The following is a 25,706-nucleotide window of genomic DNA, read 5'->3' as shown; positions in this document are numbered from 1 at the left end:
TTCTTGTAGTTTTTTAGGTTGGGTGCTTAAGCTCATTCCAGTCCAGTTACCACTGCATCAATACCAACTAATGGTGAGCCCATGTGTGTCAGAGTAGAAGTGTGTTCTCTGTGGTTTTCATTGGCTGATTTTTCAGAAATAGATTGCTGGGCCTTTCTTCCTTTTTTGTCTTTTTAGAATTTGATCCATTTATATTTGTTGTGACCAGGGCTTGTTTCTACTGCCTACCAATTATTTTCTGTGTGTTTTCCTCCTCTTTTCTTGCTCCCCATTTTTGATTGAGGGGTTTTTGCCTTTTTTTTTTTTTAATTCCATTCTTCCTCTACATAAAAAAACAGTATATTTTAAAAAATACGCTCTTTTCACTTTTTTCATGCTTCTCTTGAAATTTTACCATACCATACCTACTTAAAAAAGTTGAAGTGAGCATCTGAAGTCCTCAAATAACACACAACTCTTTTTCTGATTCAAATGTTTCCGGGTTAGTGACTTGTGTCTGTATAACTTAAAGCTTGCCAGGCTCACAAATGCCAGTTTGGGAATAATTTGTAACCTGTTTTGTCATCCAGGATTGTCTTCTGCAATGAGACACCATCTTCAGAGAGAGTGAAAAAAATAAAACAAAAAAACCCACTGCCTTTGAGTTGATTCCAACTCATAGCAACTCTATAGGACAGAGTAGAATTGCCCCATAGGGTTTCTAGGGAGCACCTGGTGGATTTGAACTGCCAACCTTTTGGTTGTAACTACTACACCACCAGGATTTCCTCAGAACACCACCAGGATTTCCTCAGAGAGAGTACTCATTAGCAAAACCTGGAAACCAGAACTACTGAGGTTTTTCTTCTTAGGAGAAGCAGAACCTTTGAGTGTCCCTCTGAGCAGATTCTATACTCAGCTTTTCCTTTAAAGAGTATCAGATAACCTTTTTGGTATAAGCAATATGACCACAAAAATGAACATCATATTTCAAAGGAAAAAAAAAAAGAATATGGCCTAACTTATTCATCTGATAGCAGTTGTATGAAATAACACGTATTCAGCATTAATTTTTAATTGATGAAATTTATTTCTCTGGAGAATCCGCTTCTGCTGTCTGATAAAAGTATATATCATCCATTCTTACACATGGACTCCAGGAAAATCAGTTGGCTGATTTATTCAGATGGCCTCTTTGGAAGGAAACCTCTTTAGTAGATAGTCTGAATATGATAATAAAGTTTTAAAGAAATATTAGAGTGAATTATTTAGTGTTTTTAAATATGTTCTTTGTGTCTTAGCTCTTTCATGTCTGCACCCAAATCTTTATTAATGCTCTAGCTTTTTGACCTGGTGTTTTTCTAGGTAAGGGAAATTTACAATCCCTTTGAAAAAAGCAAAAAAGAAACGTTAAAAGTTTATCGCCTTAATTTGGACATGCAAAGAAAGTAAGAATTAAAATATACTATAATTTTTTTTTTGTAAATTTTTAATTTGCCTCTTTATTCTCAACCATGAATAAGAACTACTGACATCTATGACCTAATGTTTAATTTTTGGATTATCAAACATTGACTAAAATTTCCTAAAGCTAGCATGTTGCAGCACTATTTTGTGTCCAAGTCAAAATTCAGTATGTACCTTGAATTGTGTATCATTTCTGTTTATTTGGAATTTCAATGTGGTATTGAGAAGAACAGAATGTGGCTTTCATCAGGAGAAATTTTTTGAGTTAATCGGAAAAAAATAGAATTTGAATGTAAACACAGCTTTATAATTGCTGTAGAAACTTTTCTCAAGTTAACGTATTTAAAGAATTTGTAATAACATCTTCCGGGAAGAATTGGTTTGGGACTTACTTGTAATTTGGGGAAGATTAGAGAAAGGTGAACGTAATTCCAAGAAAACCCGCTGCCATTGAGTCGATTCCAACTCATAGTGACCCTGTAGGACAGAGTAGAATGCTTTTGGTGGTTTCAGTATTTCTTTCAACTACTAATTTTTCTTTTTTATATGAAATATCATTTCATTAATTTTTTTTATAGAAAAGTGTTCCTAAAGAGTATTAATTAATTATTAAAATAGTTATTATTAATACAGGTCTTTTTCTGTGTGCTCCCAGGGTTTTTGCCATGGCAGTATCACATAACAGGTAATATAACCTTATAAAGAATTTTTTTTTGACCCCTCAATAGCCAGCTGTCCTAGGGCCCAAGATTTATTTTTATGAGATGTTGAATTCTATAGGTATATATTAAAGTGAGCTTCCAATCTCTTCCGTGATATCAATATAGTACATACCTCAAACAGCAGAGACATAAGCTAGATTTTCTTGCAGGCTGTCTTTGGTGGGTGGTGGATGTTTTTGTAGCATTGGAGGGGGTTAGGCCATTTATGATTTTTTTTTTCCCCGTTATTCCATTGTGAAGTCTTGATAAAAGACCTTTTAAGTTTCAGTGGCACTTACGGTTTCAAATATTACTAGTTATGTTTTGTTCCATCTTCTTACTAGACAAGCACGCCATATTTTTTTAAAGCGGTTCTCCATTCCATTTTTGAGAGTTGTTGCCTTCAGCAGTGGTACCAATTAGAAAACAGTTCTTTTGTTATTTATCTCTTCTTGCATTTTAAAGTAAAACTATTTAAGTTCTTTGCGTGTTTGTATTTCATACTTTTATCAAGTATATCATTTCTGTTCTAAAAGTCAGTTCGATGGTTATGTATCCTTTTTTTTTCTTTTAAGATGATGGTGATATAACTAAAGAACTTGGTTATGAGTAGGAAAACTGAGTGATCACACACTATTTGTGTATTTAAACTGAGTTCTTTAGTTCATCCTAATTTTCTGTCACTATCTTTTATACAAGTTCCCATCAAAGATAAACTTGGAATCAGTTTCTTTTTTATGTAATTCTATTGAACTTACTTATTTTGGACTTTAGATGTTAGGTATAATAATTTATTCCTTTATTTAGTTTTTAACTTTTTAGGTAAGGAATGTCATACCAATTAAGATAGCCTCGTTTTATTTTCTTTGATAGTACCAAAGAGTGTGTTAGAATTCAGCTTCTCTGAGGGGAACTAGTTCATAGGATTTTTACTTTCTGTAATAGTTCTAGCTCTGGACTGTGTCGACTACACGTGTATCCTGTCTGTTAAATTTAATTCCTGAAATGAGAGTATCTTTGAACCAGTAAAGCATGTAACGTAGAAAATAATTCTTTTTGCTCTTTTAGATTTCTTATGAAAGATTATTAAACATTCCCTAGGAGAAAGATATTAAACACTCTAGGAATTTTTTTTTTTATATAATAGATACAATAAGAACATAGTATAAATATTTTGGTAGTATGGTATTAAGCTCTTTCTACACTGCTGTGAGTCAGAATCGACTCAACGGTAGTGGGTAAACTGCTGCAAAAGAAGAATCCTAATTGTATAAGTGGTTGAGTTAGTGCAAATGAAGTTTATATTATCTGTGGTAACCAATTGTGATTTTCCTCAGTTTTAGCACCTGCTTCTTTATTCATCTAGGTTATCCTCTTAGAGTTTCTGCAGCACAGGACAGGTTTTTGTTAACATGTTGTAGTATTATTTTATCTAACATAAAAATTATTGGGCAGTATGATTGCATATTATGCAAAGATTTTTATGTTGCTTGTATATTTATACTGGCTAGTTTCTAAATGATCTGATTTTTAACGCTCACTAACTTAAGTATACAGCTTGATGAAATTACGTAGGTGTACATGTATAATCACCACTCAGTTCAAGATGTAGAACATTTCCAGTGAAAAGACTCCTCCTTCCCCTCTAGCTAAAAATCTAAGTTTGCTGCTATTCTTAACCTTTATCATCATAGTTTTGCCACTTTTTGAGCTTCATATAAATGAAATTACACAGTATTCATTCCTGTGTGGTAGGTATATCTGTGACATTCATCCATGTAGTTAGATGCAGTAGTAATTTGTGATGGAAAATTGCTCTTTATTATACCATTGTATTAATATACTACAATTTATTCTACAATTGAGGAACACTTGTGAAGTTTTCATTTTGGAGCTATCATAAATAAAATTGTGAATGTACCTGTACATATTGTTTGATTGACATAAGCACTCATTTGTGCACATCATATACCCAGGGGTGGAGTTGCTAGGTGATAGAAAAGACATATGCTTATCTTCCAAAATGATCTTACTATTCCACAAATGTACTGTGTGCATTATTTCATCATCTTATGTTGTATCATTTTAACATATTCATTCTTTATTTTCCCTCATTTTTTATGTCACTTGTCTTGCATTATTATCAGCATATCTTCTTCAACTTCATTCAGCATTCTTATTTTATTTAGTTTGTAACATTTTTTAATATCTGAGTGTTGTTGAGGGGCCTTGTAAGTTAATTGAAATGGGTGAGATGGAAGAACTAGATCACAGCAGGTATCATTTTGGACATTCTCATCATTGAAAAGGAAGATCCAAGTTGGAGGATTTGTGGTACCTGATTCTAAGACTTAATAAACTACAGTAACATGTCAGTGTGGTATTGGCGTAAGTATAGACATAAAGATCACTGAAACAGAATAGAGAGTCTAGAAATAGATCCACACATAAGTGGTCAGTGTATTTTTGACAAAAGTACTAAGATGATTCAGTAGGGAAAGGATAATCTTTCAACAGATGGTGTGCAAACAACTGGGTATTCAAATACAAATAATGAACCTTAAATTTTATCTCACATAATACACAAAAATTAACTCAAAAGAGATCATAGACCTACATGTAGGAGCTAAAGCTTTAAAACTTCCAGAATAAAACAAAGATGAAAGCTTTCCTGACCTTGGATTAAGCAAAAATTTCTTACATGAGGCTTCAAATAGTTGAATTATAAAAGAAAAAACAGTTTGGTAAATTAGACTTCTCCAAAATAAAAGACACTTGAGCAATGTGAAAGGTAAGCCACAGAGAGGGAGAAGATATTTGCAAAATGTGCAGCTGATAAGACTTGTATCCAGAACATATGAAGAACTCTTACATCTTAATAATGAGAAAAGCAGTCTGATCAAAAAGGGCAAAATATTTGAAGAAACATGCCATCAGTGAAGCCATATGAATGGCAATGATGTTAAACACCATTATTCATTAGGGAAATGCAAATTTCCACCACAGTGAGATACAGCTACACGTGGACTAGAATGATTAAAGTTAAAAAGATAAACCGTATCAAGTGTTGGAGAAAATAAGGGGCAATTGGAACTGTCACACATTGCCATTGAGAAGGTAAAATGGTACAGCTACTTTGGATAACAGTTTGGCAGTTTCTTATTATAAACATATACCATAAACAAACAAAAAAAAACTGGTGCCATGGACTGGACTCTGACTCAGTGACCCTGTAGAACTGTCCCATAGTGTTTCCAAGGAATGCTGTTGGATTCTAACTGCCGACCTTCTGGTTAGCATCCATAGCTCTTAACTACTGTATTACCAGGACTCTAGCAATACCGCTTTTAGGAATTTACTCAGAAATGAAAACATGTTCACACAAAGACTTGGACTTAAATGTTTATAGCAGTCGTGTATTATATAATAGCTTCAAACTAAAAACAACCATGTCTTCCAACTGAGTGACTAGATAAGCAGATTGTAGTGTACCTACTCCTCACCTAATGACTGTCTCGTTATCTGACATTTCACATTTATGACAGCTTTGACAAAATTCTAAGACAGCACCTCCGATGGGCCTGGTCCGCATCCCACATGGACTGGCCGGGTGGGGCAGCCTTCTGTAGGCTACCCGGAACGATATACCAGAGGTCCTGGCAACGACCAGGCAGTGCAAGGGACGGTGGCCTACCGGCTGCAGGACACCTTCTCCTGTTTGTCCTCAACATCTTGGTCTGGCCGTGAAGGATGTGGGGTGCTGGCAGGACAATGTGAGTTTGTGGGCAGGCAGAGCAAGGCCAGGTCAGGATCTGAACGTATCGGGGAATTTTTTAGGGGTAACTTGTTTTGTTGTATATGGGAAGGGGGCCACGGGACTGTGGGGCCGGGGGAGGGGAGCACAAGTGCAGTCCCCGCCCAGGGCAGGCAGGGGGTGGTGGGCTTCAGGCAACACCTGACCACCACCCCCAACCCCCTCAGGCTCTGTGGTGGTGGGGAAGGCAGGCCTGCTGCACCACATGAATCCCAAGACTGACAACAGGGGTGCCTGACTGGTGGTGAGCGACCAGGGGGACCCTGGCACAGAAAATGAGGCAGGGCTTCGACTCATAATGCTGATTTTACATAACGACCTGCTATTTGAAACTTAACCATGTCAATAAATGAGTGGGTGTATATCCATATAATAAAGTACTGATACACACAGAAACAGATGAACTTAAATGTATTATGCCAAGTGAAGAAAGCTGGTCAAAAAAGTGTACATAGTGCTTACTTCCATTGATAATAGAGTTCTGGAAAGGTAGAACTATAGTGACAGAAAACAGACCAGTGGTTGCCAGGGGTAAGGAAAGGGGGAGTAGAAGTTGAGTGCAAAGGTGCACAAGAGAACTTTTGAGGTGGGGGTGAAAATGTTCTGTGTCTTGATTGTGGTGCTGTTACATGACGATACAGATTTATCAAAACTTATCAAAGTGTTCACTTCAAAATGATGTATTTTATTATAAATTACATCTCAACAAAGCTGACTAAAAATTTTTAAAAGGAATACAGTAAATTGTTGCATTCAGGATATAATGAATATACTTTAAAGCTGAACGAAAACAAAAACTGTTGCTCTTAAATGGTACAAATGGTACTCTTAGCTGTGATAAAATTTCTGATAACTGTCAGTTGCAGAATCAAAAATTGCCCCATCTCAATAACTTAGAAGCGAGTACAAGTTACTCTAGAAAGCTGGAACAGTGAATTTTAGTGATGATGAAGACACTGATATCAAGGAGTGGAATAAAAAGTTAATGAAATGTGAGAGTGGAGAAAAGCATTTGTAAGTTAATTAATTTTTTTTATTTATTGTGGGATTTTTAATATCTGTAACTAAACTGATCAGTATTTTAAGTAGCCATTTGACTGTTTTCTTGACATTCCAAATTATTTGTATTCCTAGATTGGTAAACAGTAAACAAAAAACCCAACTTTTTTGTACTTACAGCCAGGCATTCATAGAAGTTCCGGTATACCTAGGTAAACAGTTTTGGTACATCCCCCTTCACCCTTCCATGGGACATTGAACTCGCTCTCATTCTGCACATGTTATTACTGTATTGCATTTAACTATTTTCATATTTGTAAACTCAATTAGATTGCATCTTGTTTATCCTTTTACCCCTAACATGGGTTACTGTGCTTAAGATACAATGTGCATACAGTTAAACATTAGTGAATAGGAAGTAAAATTTATAAGGAGTAAATCTTGCACCATGATGCATTTTATTCAGTAAGCATTTATTATTATGTGGAAAGTACTATACTAGCTGTTTTAGGACAAAGATGCTATAACATCTAAACTTTAAGGTTAGAATAAAATGTAATCTTATAGTATAAGGCATAATATAAGTGGTGAGAGTAGATAATCACTAGCCCTTTCAGGTGGATCAGAGATTAAACATACTGGAAAAGCTGTTTGATGACAAAGGAAATAACTTTTCAATAACTGTAATGTTCACAATAGTCATTTTTAAATGCCAGTTAACAAAACAGTTACTGGAATTTTTATAGAATCATTCTTCTTACTGTCATATTGTTTGGTTGATAAAAACAATTGGACGGTGCAATAAATGAGATATTCTTTACCTTAGGAGAGTGGAAGACTTGAATTTTTGTGAGTAGGCTCTTAGGTTCCTTCCGATGCTTCAGCACATTTTCTTTTCTCTATAAAGAAGTACAATGAAGAGTAATGCTTCAGAGATCACTGACTTTTTCTATTAAGTAGGTCTTAGTTTTCATACAGAGTGTCAAATAGTACTTGAGCAAAAACCCATTACTTCCCATAAGGAGTTATTACGCGATAATGTCTTTTGTAGATGATCAGGATAGCTCAATACTAATTGTTCAAATGGGTGTCAGGCTCTTTTGCGAGGGCTATGCAACATACGGACTCTTAATACTACAAATTGTGATAAGACTTTGTCAGATACAATTATATTCATGGCCAGTTGTTACACTCAGTGATTTGAATGATAGCCAAAGGTTGAAAAGAGGAAGTGTGGCCGGAAGAGTAATAGAGCATGAGGCAAGGGACCTCATCTCCACCCTCACAAAGTAGAGAGTTATCTGGGCAGCCTTTTTGCTGTAATGACTGTCAGCACTAGAGTCGTGCCTGTCCCTTAGGCAAAAGAAAGCAAGTGTAAATTAGAAAATATTTGTTTAATAAGCTTTCTAAATTCTGAACATTAACACCTTGAAGCCTTTAAAACTCCTGTTAGTTCTGCTAGCCTTATATCTTTAACTAGTTAACCAAAATTTCTATTAGCTAGATTTGTTTTTAGACATTAGCAATGACTATGAATGTAGACTTTTTTTTTCTGGGGTATGTTAAGCATCATTCATTTGAAATACGTGACCTAAAAGCAATGACTGTACTATCTAAAAAGCAAATGTAGTTACAAGTTTCCTCATAATCTTTTAGTTTACCAGCATGTCAGAGTGCAACATGGTGAAATACTTAGATTGGGAATACAGAAGAAATGGAGCATTTTGTCTGAAACTGATGAAAAATTGATAGTTGAACTAAAATTCATGAGAAACTATAAAGTATTTACAAGTGTTTACTCTTTGTAGTGTTTGTTTTGTAAATGTACTTCAAACAGCATTAATGCAGTGGGCCGCTAACAGAAAGTTTGAAGGTTTGAGTCTACCTAGAGACACCTTGGAAGAAAGGCCTGGTGATCTTCTGAAAAATCAACCATTGAAAACTCTGTGGAACAGTTATATTCTGACTCACATAGGGTGGCCATGAGTCAGAGTTGACTCAACAGCGGCTGGTTTTTCTTATGCTATAGTATCAAAGGTTAGAGCAGGAAGGCATCTGGGAGAGTAGGCATGTTGTAACAGAAACAGTACAGGCCTTGAGGTTAGGCAGACCTGGGTTTGCATACCAGCTCTACCGCTTACTAGCCCTGTGAGTTCAAGAAGTTCCTTAGCTTTCTGGGCCTGTTGTCTTATCTGTAAATGGATAACACCTGAAACTAGAAGGTAGTCAATAAGTAGTTTTCTAATTGAGTGTTTGATTTTTTATTTTTTTTAATACTTTAGATGAGGGTTTACAGAACAAACTAGCTTCTTATTAAACAGTACACATACTGTTCTATGACATTGGTTAACAACCCGCCGACACGACATGTCAGCACTCTCCCTCCTTGACCTTAGGTTCTCTATTATCAGCTTTCCTGTCCCCTCCTGCCTTCTAGTTCTTGTCCCTGGGCTGATGTGCCCTTTTAGTCTCGTTTTGTTTTATGGGCCTGTCTAATCTTCGGCTGAAGGGTGAACCTCATGAGCGACTTCATTTCTGAGCTAAAAGGGTGTCTGTCCGGAGGCCATACTCTCAATGTTTCCCTGGTCTCTGTCAGGCCAGTAAGTCTGGTCTTTTTCTGTGAGTTAGAATTGTGTTCTACATTTTTGTCCAGCTCTGCCCAGTACTCTCTATTGTGGTTCCTGTCAGAGCAGTCAGTGGTGGTAGCCGGGCACCATCTAGTTGTGCTGGACTCAGTCTGGTGGGGGCTGTGGTAGATGTGGTCCTTTAGTCCCTTGAACTAATCTTTCCCTTGTGTCTTTAGTTTTCTTCATTCTCTCTCGCTCCTGAAGGGATGAGACGAGTGGAGTATCTTAGATGGCCGCTGACAGGCTTTTAAGACCCCAGACGCTGCTCACCAAAGTAGAATGTAGAATATTTTCTTTATAAACTATGTTATGCCAAATGAGCTAGACGTTATGCCAAATGAGCTAGACATTCCTGAGACCAGTGTCCCCATAGCCCTCAGCCAAGTAATTTGGTCTCTCAGGGAGTTTGGATGTGTCAGTGGAGCTTCTATTACCATGCCTTGTACAAGTTGTGCTGGCTTCGCCAGTGTTGTGTGCTGTCTTACCCTTCACCACTTATTGTCTATTTGGAAACCCTAGTGGCATAGTGGCTAAGTGCTATGACTGCTAACCAAAGGGCCAGCTGTTCAAACCCACCAGACACTCCTTGGAAACTCTGTGGGGTAGTTTTACTCTGTACTGTAGGGCCGCTATGAGTCAGAATCGACTCAACAGCAACAAGTTTTTTTTTTTTTTTGGTTTTTATCGTGTGTTTAGTGTTTTTTCCATCCCCACCTCCCTCCCTCGTAACCATCAAAGATTTTTTCTTTTTATGTGTAAACCTTTTTGTGAGTTTTTATAGTGGTGGTCTCATACAGTATTTGTCCTTTTGTGACTGACATTTCACTCAGCATAATGCCCTTCAGATTCATCCATGTTGTGAGCTGCTTCAGAGATTGATCATTGTCCTTTATCAACGCGTAGTACTTGATTGTGTGTATGAACCGTATTTATTTATACATTCATCTGTTGATGGGCATCTGGTTTGTTTCCATCTTTATGCTCTTGTGAGCAATGCTGCAACGAACATGGGTGTGCATATGTCTATTCGTGTGGCAGCTCTTATTTCTCTAGGATGTATTCCTGGGAGTGGGATTGCTGGATCATATGGTATTTCTATTTCTAGCTTTCTAAGGAAGCGCGCCATATTGTTTTCCAAAATGGTTGTACCATTTTGCGGTCCCGCCACCAGTGCATAAAAGTTGCCATCTCCCCGCAGCTGCTCCATCATTTGTTATTTCCTGTTTTTTGATTCTTGCCAGTAATGCTGGGGCGAGATGGTATCTCATTGTAGTTTTCATTTGCATTTCTCTATTGGCTAGTGGTCACTAGCATTTCCTCATATGTTTGCTAGCCCTTTGAATGTCTTCTTTGGTGAAGTGTCCTTTCCTGTGCCCATTTTTTGATTGGATTATTTGTCTTTTTGTTGCAGAGGTGTTGGATTTTCCTGTAGCTTTTAGAGATTAGACCTTTGTTGGATTTGTAATAGCCAATTTTTTTCCCCCAGTCTGTAGGTTCTTTTTTACTCTCTTGGTGAAGTCTTTTGATGAGCATAAATGTTTAATTTTTAGGAGATCCCAGTTACCTACCTTATCTTCTGGAGTTTTTGTGTTGTTAGTTATGGTTTGTGTACTGTTAATGCTGTGTACTAGGTCCTCTAGCTTTGATCCTATTTTTTCTTACATGATCTTTATAATTTTTGGTTTTATATTTAGGTCTTTGATACATTTTGAATTCATTTTTGTGTATGGTGTGAGGTATGGGTCCTGTTTCATTTTTTTTTTTTTTTGCAGATGGACATCCAGTTTTGCTAGCATCATTTGTTAAAAAGACTGTCTTTTCCATATTTGGTAGACTTTGGGCCCTTGTTGAAGATCAGGTGACCGTATGTGGATGGATTTACATCTGGGTTCTCAATTCTGTTCCATTGATCAGTGTATCTGTAGTTGTACCAGTACCAGGCTGTTTTGACTACCATAGCTGTATAGTAGGTTCTGAGGTCAGGTAGTGTGAGTCCTCCTACTTTCTTCTTCTTCAGTAGTGCTTTACTTATCTGGGGCCTCTTCCCTTTCCATACAAAGTTAATGATTACTTTTTCCATCTCTTTAAGGACTGTTGTTGGTATTGAGATCGGAATTGCATTGTATTTGTAGATTGTTTTTGGTAGAATTATCATTTTCACACTGTTGACTCTACCTATCCATGAGCATGGTATGTTTTTCAATTTATGTAGCCCTCTTTTGGCTTCTTGCAGTAGTGTGTTGCAGTTTTCTTTGTATGACAAAAAACTCCATTGCCATCTAGTTGATTCCGACTCACAGCGACCCTACAGGACAGAGTAGAACTGCCCCATAGGGTTTCCAAGGAGCACCTGGTGGATTCGAACTGCTGACCTTTTGATTAGCTGTATGTCTTAGCCACTACCGCCACCAGGGCTTCCTTTTCTTTGTATAGGTCTTTACATTCCTGGTTAGATTTATTCCTAAGTATTTTATTTTTTTAGGGGCTATTATACAGGGTATCGTTTTCCTGATTTCCTTTTCATTGTTCTCTTTATTGGTGTATAGGAAGCCAACTGATTTTTGTATGTTTATCTTGTATCCTGTGACTCTGCTAAATCTTTTTATAAGTTCCAATAGTTTCCTTGTGGAGTCTTTTGGATTTTCGTAGTGTCATATCATCTGTACACAGGGACAGTTTAACTTCTTCATTACCAATTTGGATGCCGTTCATTTCTTTTTCTTGCCTTATTACTCTAGCTAGGATGCGCAGCACAATGGTAAATGCAAGCGGTGATAAAGGGCATCCTTGTCTTATTCCTGTTCTCAAGGGGAATGTTTTCAGCCTCTCTCCATTAAGAATGATGTCGTCTATTGATTGTGTATAAAAAACCAAAACAAGCCCATTGCCGTGGAGCCGGTTCTGGCTCATAGTGACTCTATAAGATGCCCTTTATTATGTTGAGGAATTTCCTTTCTGTGCCTATTTTATTGAGAGTTTTTATCAGGAATGGATGTTGGATTTTATTGAATGCCTTTTATGCATTGATTGAGATGATCATGTGATTCTTTATAAGGTAGATTATGTTGATTGATTTTCTAATGTTGAACCATCTTTGCATATCTGGTATGAATCCTACCTGGTCGTAGTGTCCCGTCCCCCCGCCCCCCCATATGGTGCTGAATTCCATTGGCTAGAATTGTGTTGAGAATTTTTGCATCTGTGTTCATAGGAGTTATTGGTCTGTGATTTTCTTTTTTTGTGGTGTCTTTGCCTGGTTTTGGTATCAGGGTTATGTTGGCTTCATAGAATGAATTGGGAAGTATCCCTTCTTTCTCTGTGTTCTGAAATAATTGGCACAGTATTGGTAGTAAGCTCTTCTCTGAATGTTTGGTAGAATTCACCAGTGAAGCCATCTGGGCCAGGGTTTTTTTTTTTTTTGTTGTTGTTGTTGAGAGTTTTTTTTTTTTTTTTAATTACCTTTTCAGTCTCTTGTCTTCTGGGTCTGTTCAGATTTTCAGCATCAGTTTGTGTTAATTTGGGTGGTTAGTGTGTTTCTAGAAATCTGTGCATTTCCTCTGTGTTTTCAAATTTGTTGGAGTGTAGTTTTTCATAATACTCTTATGATCCTTTTTATTTCAGTTGAGTCTGTTATAACATCTTCACTTCTTACTTGAGTTATTTGAGTCCTCTCCTGTTTTTCTTTTGTCAGTTTGACCAGTAGTAGTTTGTCAATTTTGTTGATCCTTTCAAAGAACTGACTTTTGGTTTTGTTGATGCTATTGTTTTTCTATTTTGTATTTCATTTATTTCTGCTCTGGTTTTTTATTATTTCCTTTCTTCTGGTGGCTGTGGGCTTCTTTTGCTCTTCTCTTTCTATTCGTTCAAGTTGTGAGGCTGATGCTTTGGTTTTGTCCCTTCTTTTTTGATTTGTGCATCCGTTGATGTAAATTGACCTCTGAGCACTGCCTTTGCTGTGTTCCAGAGGTTTTGGTATGATGTGTTTTCATTCTCGTTTGATTCTAGGAATTTTTTTTTATTCCATCTTTGATTTCTTCTCTTACCCAGTGGCTTTTAAGCATGGTATTATTTATTTTCCATGTAATTGATTTTTCTTTTTTCCCCTTCCCTTTCCGTTTGTTAATTTCTTCTTCCATGGTTGTTGTGATCAGAAAAGATACTTTGTATTATCTCCATGTTTTGGATTTTGGCGAGGGTTGCTTTGTGGCCGAAGGTGTGGTCTGTTTTGGAGAATGTTTCATGTGTGTTGGAAGAGAATGTGTACTTGCCAACTGTTGGGTGGAGCGTTCTGTATTTATCTGTGAGTTCAGGTTGGCTGATTGTGGCCTTTAGGTCTTCTGTATCTTCGTTGCGTTCCTCTCTAGATGTTCTGTCCTTTACCAAAAGTGTTGTGTTAAAGCCTCCTGCTGTCATTGTGGAACTGTCAGTTTCCCTTTTCAGTTCTTTTAGAGTTTGTTTTGTGTATTTTGGAGCCCTGTCATTGGGTGCATAGATAATTATTGTGGTTGTCTTCATAATGGATTGTCCCTTTAATCATTATATAATGCCCTTCTTTGTCTTTTTGGTGGATTTTATTTTTCAGTCTGTTTTATCTGAGATTAGTATTGGCCCTCCTGTTCTTTTTGGTAGCTGTTTGCTTGATGTATTTTTTCTGTCCTTTGATTTTTAATAAATTTACATCTTTGTTTCTAATACGTGTCTCTTGTAGACAGCATATAGGTAGATCCTGTTTTCTTTTGTCCATTCTGTCAATCTCTGTCTTTTTATGGGTGCATTTAGGCTGTTCATTGTAATTATTTGATAGGTGTGAGTTTATTGCTGTCATTTTTTAGTGTTTTTGTGTGTGTGTGTGTGTGGTGCTGACGTTTTCTTTGTTCCTCTTACTGTCCTGTGCTGAATTCCTTTTGTTTGTGGATTTTTTTTTATTTCTTTTGTTTTTGTAGATTTTGTTTTTACTGTGACTTTATGTTTTCCTTCTTTATTTTGATGAGTAGGTTTGTTAACTTTTTTTCTGGTTAACTTGAAATTTACCCTTATCTTCATAGGTTTAAACCAGTCTGATATTACTTGGTATCGCCTCGCTGTCCTCTTCGTTACGAAGTTCTATACTTACTCCACGTATTCCCTCTTTCATTGTTCTGATAATTGTTGTCATTTGCAGATTAACCTCTCTGGTTCACTGTTGTAAGTCTTTTAATTTTGAATAGTCCTGAAAGTTGATTTCCTGGGTTGGCATCTGGCTGGTGTGATCTTGCGTCCTAGATTGAGGTTGTTATCTGATGTTGTTTGTTTTCAAACTGAAGGACTCTCTTTAAAAATTCTTGTAAGTTTGGTTTGGTTTTTACATATGCCCTTAATTTCTGTTTATCTGGAAATGTCCTAATTTCATCATTATATTTGAATGAGAGTTTTGCAGGGTATACTATTCTTGGTTGACAGTTTTTTTCTTTCAACGTTTTATATATGCCATCCCATTTCCTTCTTGCCTGCATGGTTTCTGCCGAGTAATCAGAGCTTAGTCTTATTGTTTTCCCCCTGTATGTGACTTTTCATTTTTCTTGAGCTGCTTTCAGTATTCTCTCTTTGTTTTGGCTTTATCGAGTGTGATTATAATACCTTGGAGATTTTCTTTCAGAGTCTATCTTATATGGGGTTCATTGAGTTTCTTGGATGGTCATCTTTTCATCTTGTGTGATATTAGGAAAGTTTCTGTCAGCAATTCTTCAGTGATCCTCTCTGTGTTATCGGTTTTTTCCCCTTGTTTTGGAACTCTAGTCACTTGCAGATTTTTGCTTTTGATTGTATTCCGTATCATTCTCTGAGTTTCTTCATTTTTCTTTGTTCTTTTTTCTGATTTTTTTCCTCTAAGTTGTATCCAAATGTTTGTCCTCAATTTCACTGACCCTGTCTTCCATCGTTTCAGACCAACTCCTCAGCCCTTCTGTGACACTGCCCATTTCTGAAATCTTGTTGTTTTTCTTTTGGATTTCTAATTGTTGTTTTTGTATGATTTCTAGTTGTGAATTTATTTTGACATTTTGTTCCTGAATTATTTTCCTGAACTCTTCCATTGCTTTCTCTGTATTTACCATGATTTTGGCTGCCTTCTCCATGAATTTGTCAATTTTTTCCCCCATCTTTGCCTACTTTTTGCTTTAACTCTTGGATAAAACCAAAAAACTAAACCCATTGCTGTCGAGTCAGTTTCGACTCATAGCAACCCTATCTGACAGAGTAGAACTGCCCCTTAGGGTTTCCAAGGAGTGCCTGATGGATTCTATCTCCTGGTCTTCTGGTTAGTAGCCATAGCTCTTAACCACTGTTCCACCAACTCTTAGCTCTGAATATTAGACATTTGAATTCCCTGTCAGGTAGTTCCAGTACCTTTTCTTCCACTGGAAAGTCATCTGGTGTTTTATTTTGGACGCATACTGGAACCATCCTGTCCTGTTTTTTTATTATTGTCTGCTGTGTTTGGGACATTCAGTAGTTATTTTCTTTGTTCATTGATTGTAGATTTGTTTATTTTGTCCTGCTTTTTTGTTTATTTGGTTATGTCTGAGCAGACAGTGTGTGTTCTTTGTTTGCTCATCTGTGGGTAAGACACTTTGAATTCCTTGTCCAATGAGCAGGGCCAGGCACTCAGCTATGGTGCAGCAGGGCAGGTCCAGCTGAAGGGGAGGGGCATATACTGGGGCTGACAGGGTGGGCCAGGGATCATTGCAGGGCAAGTTTTGGTAAGCCATGCCTGTGCTGCTTGGGGGTGCGAAATTCAGCACACAGGTGAAGATAGGCAGGAGGGAGGAGGGAGGTGGTTATGTGTGGAGCCAAGTTGGGTTGGGAAAGAAGAGAGAGAGGAGAAGGAAACAGGAGCCAAGGGAAAAAAAAAAAGTGCTGAGGGAACCTGCCATTGGAGTGGGGAGACGAGAAACTGAGAAATGAAGAAAAACAAAAAGAGAAAAAAAATTAGAAAAAAAAACGAAATGGCTCCAAGAATCCCACCGTCCACCTGGAAAGAAGCTCCCAAGCCGTACAGTACAACCCAGCTAGAAGGCACACAGTCCCGGGTATTCAAGAGACAGGAACTGAAGGTAAGTAGAGGGAGATGAGAAACCGAGAAATAAAGAAAACAAAGGCCCTAGGGATCCCACCAGCGTGGCTGCACAGACCAGGGAAATAGTTCCCCACTGAACAGTGCTTCACAGCCTGTCAGGAAGAAGTAAAGATGGCACACAGAACCAGGTGTTTGAGAGAAAGGAACGGGAAGAGGTGAGAGGCAGGAAGAAACCAAAAGAAGCTGAAAAAAGGAACATGAACAACAACGAAATGGTACTAAAGGAGCTGGCTGGTGTGGGTGGGACAAATCCACACAGCATGGAGCCTGTGTGTCCTGGCCGAGCGAGCAAGACCCTCCGGGAAGCAGTGGAGGCCAAGCAGGGGGAGGAAGGGTGGGGGTGGGAAAGCACGTATCGCTGGTTCCTGGGTGCTCTGTCTCCTGCTGGGAGCTCCGTGAAGTTGCTTTCCCATAGTCCCTGTTCACCAGTCTCCAACAGGAGTCTAAGATGTCGAATCCATATTGTGTTAGCTGATAAGGAACCTCCTCTCTGTATCGCTCCTCGCTCTCTGTTCTGTCAGTTTCTTATTCCATTCGGTGCTTGGTTGAGTTCTTTATCTCTTCATTTGACACTTGGGGTTCCAGGATTGACGCTTGTCTCTTTTTTACTTAGTTTTTCGGGTCTTTGCTGTGGAAGGACAGCATAGTGCTTCTGCATATAGTGCCATGTTGACTCCGCCCGAGTGTTTAATTTTTGTAGTGCTTTAATCATCATCTTTTAGAGATGAGGAAATTGTATCAGAAGACGTTCTATATCAGAGATGATAAAATTATAATAGAAGACTGTCTTAGTTATCTAGTGCTGTAACAGAAATACCACAAGCAGATGGCTTTAACAAAGGATTTATTCTCTTACAGTCTAGTAGGTTACAAGTCCAAATTCAGGGTGTCAGCTCCAGGGAAAGGCTCTCTTTGTCGGCTCTGGAGGAAGATCCTTGTCCTCAATCTTTTCCTGGTTGAGGAGCTTCTCAGATGCAGGGACCCTAGGTCCAAAGGATACACTCTGCTCTGGGTGCTGCTTTCTTAGAGGTATGAGGTCCCCAACTCTCTGCTTACTTTCCTTTCCTTTTATCTCTTGAGAGATAAAAGGTGGTGCAGGCCTTTTCTTTACATTGGACCTGGGAAGTGACCTGAGTAAGGGTGGTGTTACAATCCTACCCTAATCCTTTCAACAGAAAATTATAATCACAGAGTGGAGGACACCGTACAATACTAGGAATCATGACCTAACCAAGTTGATACATACATTTTGCGGGGGACATAATTCAATCCATGACAAAGACATACCTGAGCTCACGTGGTTTTTAGTGATTAGTTCAGATCTGGGACCGAAGTCTGACTCTTGAGTTCAGTATTCTCCCTGTTACATAGCTCAGCTCTAGGCAATTCTGCTGAGTAAAGCCACAGAACTCTGATAACCAGAACCTTGTCAACTCCTCTGCAGCTTTTCCCCTTAACTAAAGAGGTGGTGGAGCCCTGGGGATTCGGTGGCTAAGAAGAGCTCAGGCTGCTAACCAAAAGGTGGAACAGTTCAAATCCTCCAGCCACTTCTGTGGGGCAGTTCTGCTCTGTAGGGTTGCTATGAGTCAGAATTGACTCGATGGCAGTGGGTTTAAACAGGTGGTATAAGATGCTAAATTGAGTGTTGTTCTGCCAAATATGAGTGTTTTAATGATGTTGAGAAGGAACTTACAAGGACAGTTGAATTAATAATACGGGCAAGTTATGTATCCTGATAAAATCATCCAGCATGCCACATAGTTTTAGAGTTTAAAACAAAGTCAGTCTTCTGGTACAACCCTGGACTACTTTAGAAGCTATTTTATCCATAGAATATAAAATTGAGTTATGGTATTTGTAGTCAAGATCAAGTATTAAACTGTAATATGGCATATCAGTTTTTTAAAATAAACTTCATTTCGAACAATTTTAGATTTACAGAAAAGTTGTGGAGATAGTACACAGGGTTTCTGTATACCTCTTTCTCAGTTTCTCCTGATGTTAACATCTTAACATAACCGTGCTGTGTTTGTCACAACTAAGAAATTAACATTGAGACATTGCTATTATTAACTAAACTCCATGCTTTACTTAGATTTTACCAGTTTTTCCATTAATATCCTTTTTCTTTTCCAGGATACCACATTGCCTTTAGATATCACGTCTGCTTAGGTTAGCATATTAGTTTTTAATCATATTCTAAATTTTCCAGGTGTTTGAAAATTGATCTGTTTATGTTCTTTACTAAACGGAGAGTATGTACTAAACATAACTCAGTCTTTTCTTGTTAAAAGGCTTTTCTTGTGAAACATCAGTTACTATTTGGTGCCTTCAGGGGCAGTTGGCTTGTTTTATATTTTCTGCTTTGACCTCAAGCTGTTCTGCTCTTCTAGTTGACCCTCCCTCGATGTGGCCTAACCAAAAAGAGCCAAACAGTAGTATGTACTAGACGCATTCATAAACGGGGAGAAGTTCACTCTTAACATTAGGGAGTGCTTTGGCACAGAAACAGAATCCAGATAAAGAATATTGAAAGAGGCAGGAGTGATTAAGGAGGTAGGAGCAAAGAGCTGAGGAATTTTCCAAGAATGCTGGTGAAACAGTACTGAACTTGAGTCAAGAAATACAGGTTAGAATTCAGGTTCTGCCACATACTAGCTAGCTTTGAGCAAATGGTTTCCTCATTTGTAAAACAAGGGATTCATACTAAATGATCTCCAAAGGCCCTATCAATTCTAAACATCTGTAGTTGAATCACCCCCGTCATGTATCTTAGACATTGTTTAAATTACTTTTTTATTTTTCTCACTGTGAACTGACTGATCTTCACCAGATGAAGCCTTTGTTGTTGTTAGGTGCTGTCCAGTAGGTTCCCACTCATATTGACCGTATGTACCACAGAGCGAGATGCTGCCTAGTCCTGCGCCGTGCGCACAATCATTGCTATGCTTGAGCCCATTGTTGCAGTCACTGTGTTGATCCATCTCGTTGAAGGCCTTCCTCTTTTTTGCTGACCCTGTCCTTTACCAAGCGTGATGTCCTTCTCCAGGGACTGATCCTTCCTGACAACATCTCCAGAGTATATAAGTGGCAATCTCGCCATCCTTGCTTCTAAGCAGTATTTTGGCTTTACTTCTTTCAAGACAGATTTGTTCGTTCCTTTGGCAGTCTGTGGTATATTCAATACTATTCACCATCACCACAGTTCAGAGATGTCAATTTCTTCAGTTTTCCTTATTCATTGTCCAGCTTTTGCATGCATATGATGTGATTGAAAATACCGTGGCTTGGGTGAGGCACACTTTAGTCTTGAAGGTGATATCTTTACTTTTCAACACTTTAAAGAGGTCCTTTGCAGCAGATTTGCCCAATACAGTGCATCTTTTGATTTCTTAACTGCTGCTTCCATGGGTGTTGATAGTGGATCCAAGTAAAACAGAATCCTTGACAACTTCAGTCCTTTTTCTGTTTATCCTGATGTTGCTTCTTGGTCCAGTTGTGAGGTTTTTTATTTTCATTATGTTGAGGTGTAATCCATACTGAAGGCTATGGTCTTTGACCTTCATCAGTAGGTGCTTCAAGTCCTCTTCACTTTCAGCAAGCGAGGTCGTGTCATCTGCATAATGCAGGTTGTTAATGAGTCTTCCTCTAATCCTGATGCCCCCTTCCTCTTCATATAGTGCAGCTTCTCAGATTATTTGCTTAGCATACAGATTAAATAGATACGGTGAAAGGCTACAACCCTGACACACACCTTTCCTGCCTTTAAACCATGCAGTATCCTCTTGTTCTATTCGAACAACTGCCTCTTGATCTATGTACAGGTTCCTCATGAGCACAACTAAGTGTTCTGTAATTCCCATTCTTTGCAATGTTACCCATAATTTGTTGCGATCCACACAGTCAAATGCCTTTGCATGGTCAATGCAGGTAAACAAACATCCTTCTGGTATTCTCTGCTTTCAGCCAGGACCGTCTGACATCAGCAGTGACATACCTGGTTCCACGTTCTCTTCTGAATCCGGCCTGAATTTCTCTGGCAGTTCTCTGTTGGTAATACTGCTGCAGCGGCTTTTGACTGGTCTTCATCAAAATTTGCTTGCGTGTGGTATTAATGATATTGTTGGATAATTTCCGCATTTGGTGGGGTCACCTTTCTTGAAATTGGCATAAATATGGATTTCTTCCAGTCAGCTGGGTAGCTGTCTTCCAGATTTCTTGGCACAGATGAGTGAGCACTACCAGTGCTGGCATCTGTTTGTTGAAACATCTCTATTGATAGTCCATCAATCCTCAGAGCCTTGTTTTTTTGCCAGTACCTTCAGTGCAGCTTGGACTTATTCTTTCAGCACCATCAGTTCCTGATTTTTGACAATTTCCAGTTTTCCTGAATTCGTACTTTGTATATTCCAGGTTCTGATTATTAACGGATGTTTGCAGCTGTTTCTTCTCATTTTGAGTCATGCCACATCAGCAGATGAAGGTCCCGAAAGCTTTACTCCGTCCACATCATTAAAGTTGACTCTACATTGAGGAGGCAGCTGTTCCCCAGTTGTCTTTTAAGTGCCTTCCATCTTCTGGCACTGTATCAGACAGTGCTCCGCCGATATTCATAAGGTTTTCACTGGCTAATGCTTTTCAGAATTAGACTGCTGGGTCATTCTTCCTAGTCTTAGTCTGGAAGCTGAGCTGAAACCTGTCCATCATGGGTGACCGTGCTAGTAACAATACCGGTGACATAGCTTCCAGCACGACAGCAACATGTAAGCACTCACAGTATGACAGACTGACAGACGTGGTGGAGATGAAGCCTTAACCTCATCTCTAAACACGGTTTTCACACCCAGCTTCTTCACATATTTGTTCATGTAGTTAGTGTCTCCCCTGCTTTGCTTTTTTCTTTTCTTTTATTGTCCCTCTATGAGTTGGAATCGATGGCACTGGGTTTGGTTTTTTTTTTTTTAGTTTATTATACACTTGTCACAAGTCTGCCATATATTATCATTTCTTGTGTGTGCTTCTCTCATCCAAGGCATGTTTTCCCCTTCTAATTCTGTAGTCTATTCCAAGTCTGGCCTGTCTCACTCATAGGACTTTAATTACTACCTCTGTAGCAAGATGTCACAAATTTTTATCTACAACCCAGATCCCAACGCAAATGTATATTCCATCCCACTGTCTTTTTGACATTCTATCTCTTGGATCTCTCCAAGATGTCTCCATCCCAGTTGTGTAGTCCAGGAGACTGTGAGTTATTTGTGATAATCCCTTCTCCCTTACTTCCTGTATTCCAGAAACATGTTTGGTTGATTTTTACCTCCTAAATAATCTCTCAAATCCATTCACTTCTTTTTATCTCTTTATCTCTGGCATCACCTTAGTCCAATTTACCATCATTTTTCACCTGAGTTAACAGCAGCAGTCTTCCAAGCAGTCCACGCATAGTCTCTGGCCCTCTTCCTGACCATTCTCCTCCATATAGCAACCTTAGGAAGCTTATCTAAATAAAAATACTATTATGAGTCCTCCCCTGCATACAATTTTTGTTGGATTCCCAGGGTGAAGGATAGGACAAACATAAGTTTTTTAATACAGCCTGGCAGGGCTCTGCGTGTACAAGTGTTACTATGTCCTTCTTTCTGTTCATGTCTCATTTTCCTCTTCTGGTTTACTTCTGCCATTGGGCTTCTTTCTAAACCTTCCTCACCAGGCTCCAGATTGCCTCAGGGCATTTGCATAAAGTGTTCATCCCTCTTTCCCAGCTCTTCCCTCTTACCTTCTAGCTAACTCCCACTGGAGTTAGTAAACATCTCTGGCATTGCTTCCTCTGTGAATTTTCCCTGGTCTTCTTGACCACCAAGTCACATCTCCCTGCACTCAGCAAGCTGCCCTTCTATGATAAATAAGTCATTTGTCATATTTTCAGTTTTACATTTTTGAGAAGTTTATTTGGTTAATATCTGTATCCCCAACTATACTGTGATCTCCTTGAAGGCAATGGCCATTAGATCTCTAGTTTCTAACACAAGCGCCCAGCACAAAATAGACACTCAGTAAACCTTTGGTGGATGAATGAATTTATTTCTATTTTCTCTATTGAATCTAGCAAGTATTGTAGTTTGCATATTGTAGAAGCTCAAAATACATTTTTTGATTTAAACTGAATAGTCCATAAAGTACAACATGGATTAATAAACAGTACCATTTCCTGGTTGGTTGTAATAGGAATTAGTTTACCTCTTCACCAGAGTCCATAAGGCCTGGGAAGGCATTGGTGGTTCAGTGGTAAAATTCTTACCTTCCATTTAGGAGACCTGAATTCGATTCTTGGGCAACGCATCTCAAGTGCAGCTACCACTTACCTGTCGGCGGAAGCTTGTGTGTTGTTATGATGCTGAACAAGTTTTTGAGAAGCTTCCAGACTAAGACAGACTGTGAAGAAAGGCTTGGTGATCTGAAAATCAGCCAATGAAACTGTGGATCACAGTGGTCTAATCCTGTTGTACATAGGGGTCACCATGGTCGAGGCCAACTCGATTGCAGCAAACAACAGCAGCAGGTAACTAGGCCTATCTTATTAGTAGAATTATTTTCCTGTATTGTTTCCCTGGCCACTCTCCACCCCTAGTTGTCTTAATCTCTCCTTAATAAACCCTGAACTCCTAATTGCTTTCACCCTAGCAGAATGACTTTTTTCCAGAGCACTAGGGAATAGCACTTGTTCATTTATAAAATAATTGTTTTAAATTTGGAAAGAAATACAGAGATATCGTTAAGATTGTAGCCTCCCTGAATAGACTTAGCATACTAGTTTTAGGGGAAACTGCTTACCTGTTGTGAAGCTGGGATAGTTTTAGTACCTATCTCATAGGACTGTTGTAGGATTAAAAGAGATATAAACTCTTCAGCATAATGAATTTTAGCAACATGTTAAGTGCTTAATCAGTGTAAACAATTGCCCTTCTTGCTGCAGCTGCTATTGTTGTTGCAACACATTTTCCTTTAGAAATGTATTATGAAGGCTGCTTTGCATAGGTTCCTAGTGCAGTTCACACACGTCCATTTAAACACTTGATGTACTTAATATAATTAAATTTGGTCTACATGCTAGGGATATTCCAAAGCCCCAACTGCCATTGGTAACCTTGTTAAAGTAACACTCAATGATAACTGTGAGATCTGCCCCCGCCCCACAGCTTTCAGTGAAGGTGGAATTCTTTGGCTTAAAGTGAGAGAGATTAGGAGGGACTGGGAGGAGAAAGGGGAATGGATGTCTGAATCAGTGATTTGGAGCAGATATATTTTGATGTCTTCATTAGAAGAAGAAAGGGCAGGGACCTCCTGGACAGAGCAGCTTTTTGAGTGCAACTATTTTAGTTAAGTCTGGTATTATACTCCAGAGTGAATGTGCATATAAACAACAACGGACTTTTAAGTGTGAGATTGTGAACACAGTATTGACATAGCTAAAGGCTATAGAATTATAGATGCCAATGTTTAATTCCATCATCGTCACAATTTCTGCTTCTGGCACCAGTAGTAAAATAGTAGTTAATCAAAATGGTGTTTAACTGGCTGAACTCGGGCATTTTTATTTTTTAATTATTTCACCTTGTGTCTGATTGTACTTTTAGAAGTGTTTTCACCTGCATTTATACAAGTGTGCTTTGGAAAGAAGCACATCTTGAGTAGAATTCTATTTATTCTCTTATAAAGTGTTTTTCGTGATTATACAAGTAGACTTGACTGCATTTGGATGATGAATGTCATAATGGACCTAAGATAGACAAATCACAATCTTTATAGTGGTGGTAAAGAAAAACTACATGGTAATTAACTGGATCAGGAAAACATTGCAATATTTGTGCAGAGAGAAGCCTGTAGGCAGGTGCCTTAAATATTTTCTGAGTTCAGTAGTTTATATATATTTGACTACCAGAAATATTCATTAATCCTTTCATGGACATGATTTTGCAGATTACAAATTGATTTATGTGTAGGTATGTGATATATACATACATATATGTTGTTTTTAGGAGTGTTGCAACCTAATCTCTTTAAACAAAAAACATGAAAATAAATATTGCCTCTTTCTCTGTAGACCATGTGGTAAGAGAAAATCTGTTTATATGCCACATTTTCGATATATGTAAAGAAGACTAAGAAGACTAGACCTCAAAAATCATGTTTTCAAGCATCGTAATGATTTACAAAGGTCCAGGTGGTTACATAAGCATTTTGTAGTAATGTGTATAAAAGATAATAAGCTGGTAAGGGATGGTTCAAAAACTTTTTAAAAGAAGAATTGGATCTGCATAACACGAATCTTATGAAAAGAATCCGCTTTTTTACGGCCAAGACTCTGATCACAATTTCCTTAACAGTTACAAGGTGTTTCTGGGAAAGAGTTATGTACTAACAGAGGTTTTTAATGCAAATAAATCGTGCTTGTTTTGGAAGCAGTTGCCTTATGGATTTCCTTTTTAACTGTTTTAAAAACTTGAATTTAATGTTATTTTAGTTGTTTCCCTTCCAATCCTTGCATTCTGGGTTTTGATAGGCATACACTCAGCTTGTCACCTGCCGTTTTGTTCAACAGGGTTCCCTTCAAAAACAGCTCCTGAAGTTGGGAAGGGTTTACTATACTAGACACTTAAACAAAACAAAGGTGGAACAAAAAGATTAGCAATCCAAAATACATGGAGCATTTAATTTGTAATTTTGTTTTAAGTATTAAGTTGTAGAAGTTATTACAGAATTACCTTCAGTGTGTCATCAGATACTTTTATTTCTGGATCTGTTAACATTTTGATTGCTTTTGGCAGAGAACTGAGTAATTAATATTTGTGTGGATCTATTGCTTTAAACTTTGTGATAAAAGACATTTTGAAGAGAATCTTAGCTGTATGTGACCCTACGCAACAAGTCACTTCACCTTCCTGGCCCAAGGGTCCCTTTCTCTTCCTCCAACCCTTCTCCCTCCCACCCCAAATACTCATGCTAAG

The 25,706-nt window shown here is 38.2% G+C and overlaps 1 protein-coding gene across 4 annotated transcripts in view; it reads left to right on the top strand.

The window, feature by feature from the left end:
* The window catches only part of UBE2E3 (ubiquitin conjugating enzyme E2 E3), a 104,332-nt gene that overhangs the window by 56,947 nt on the left and 21,679 nt on the right, over positions 1-25,706 (top strand). Inside the window, exon 2 of one of the 4 annotated variants that reach the window (XM_064286938.1) lies at positions 23,011-23,260. The exons of the other annotated variants lie outside the window; for them this stretch is intronic. Within the exon in view, the coding sequence (XP_064143008.1) occupies positions 23,220-23,260 (41 nt within the window). The 5' untranslated portion in view covers positions 23,011-23,219. The remainder of the gene's footprint in view (positions 1-23,010; positions 23,261-25,706) is intronic. 4 annotated transcript variants of the gene reach the window in all.

The sequence above is a fragment of the Loxodonta africana genome, chromosome 6 (genome assembly GCF_030014295.1).
Source record: "Loxodonta africana isolate mLoxAfr1 chromosome 6, mLoxAfr1.hap2, whole genome shotgun sequence".
Taxonomy (NCBI): Eukaryota; Metazoa; Chordata; class Mammalia; order Proboscidea; family Elephantidae; genus Loxodonta; species Loxodonta africana.
This window is presented reverse-complemented; position numbering and strand designations above follow the sequence as displayed.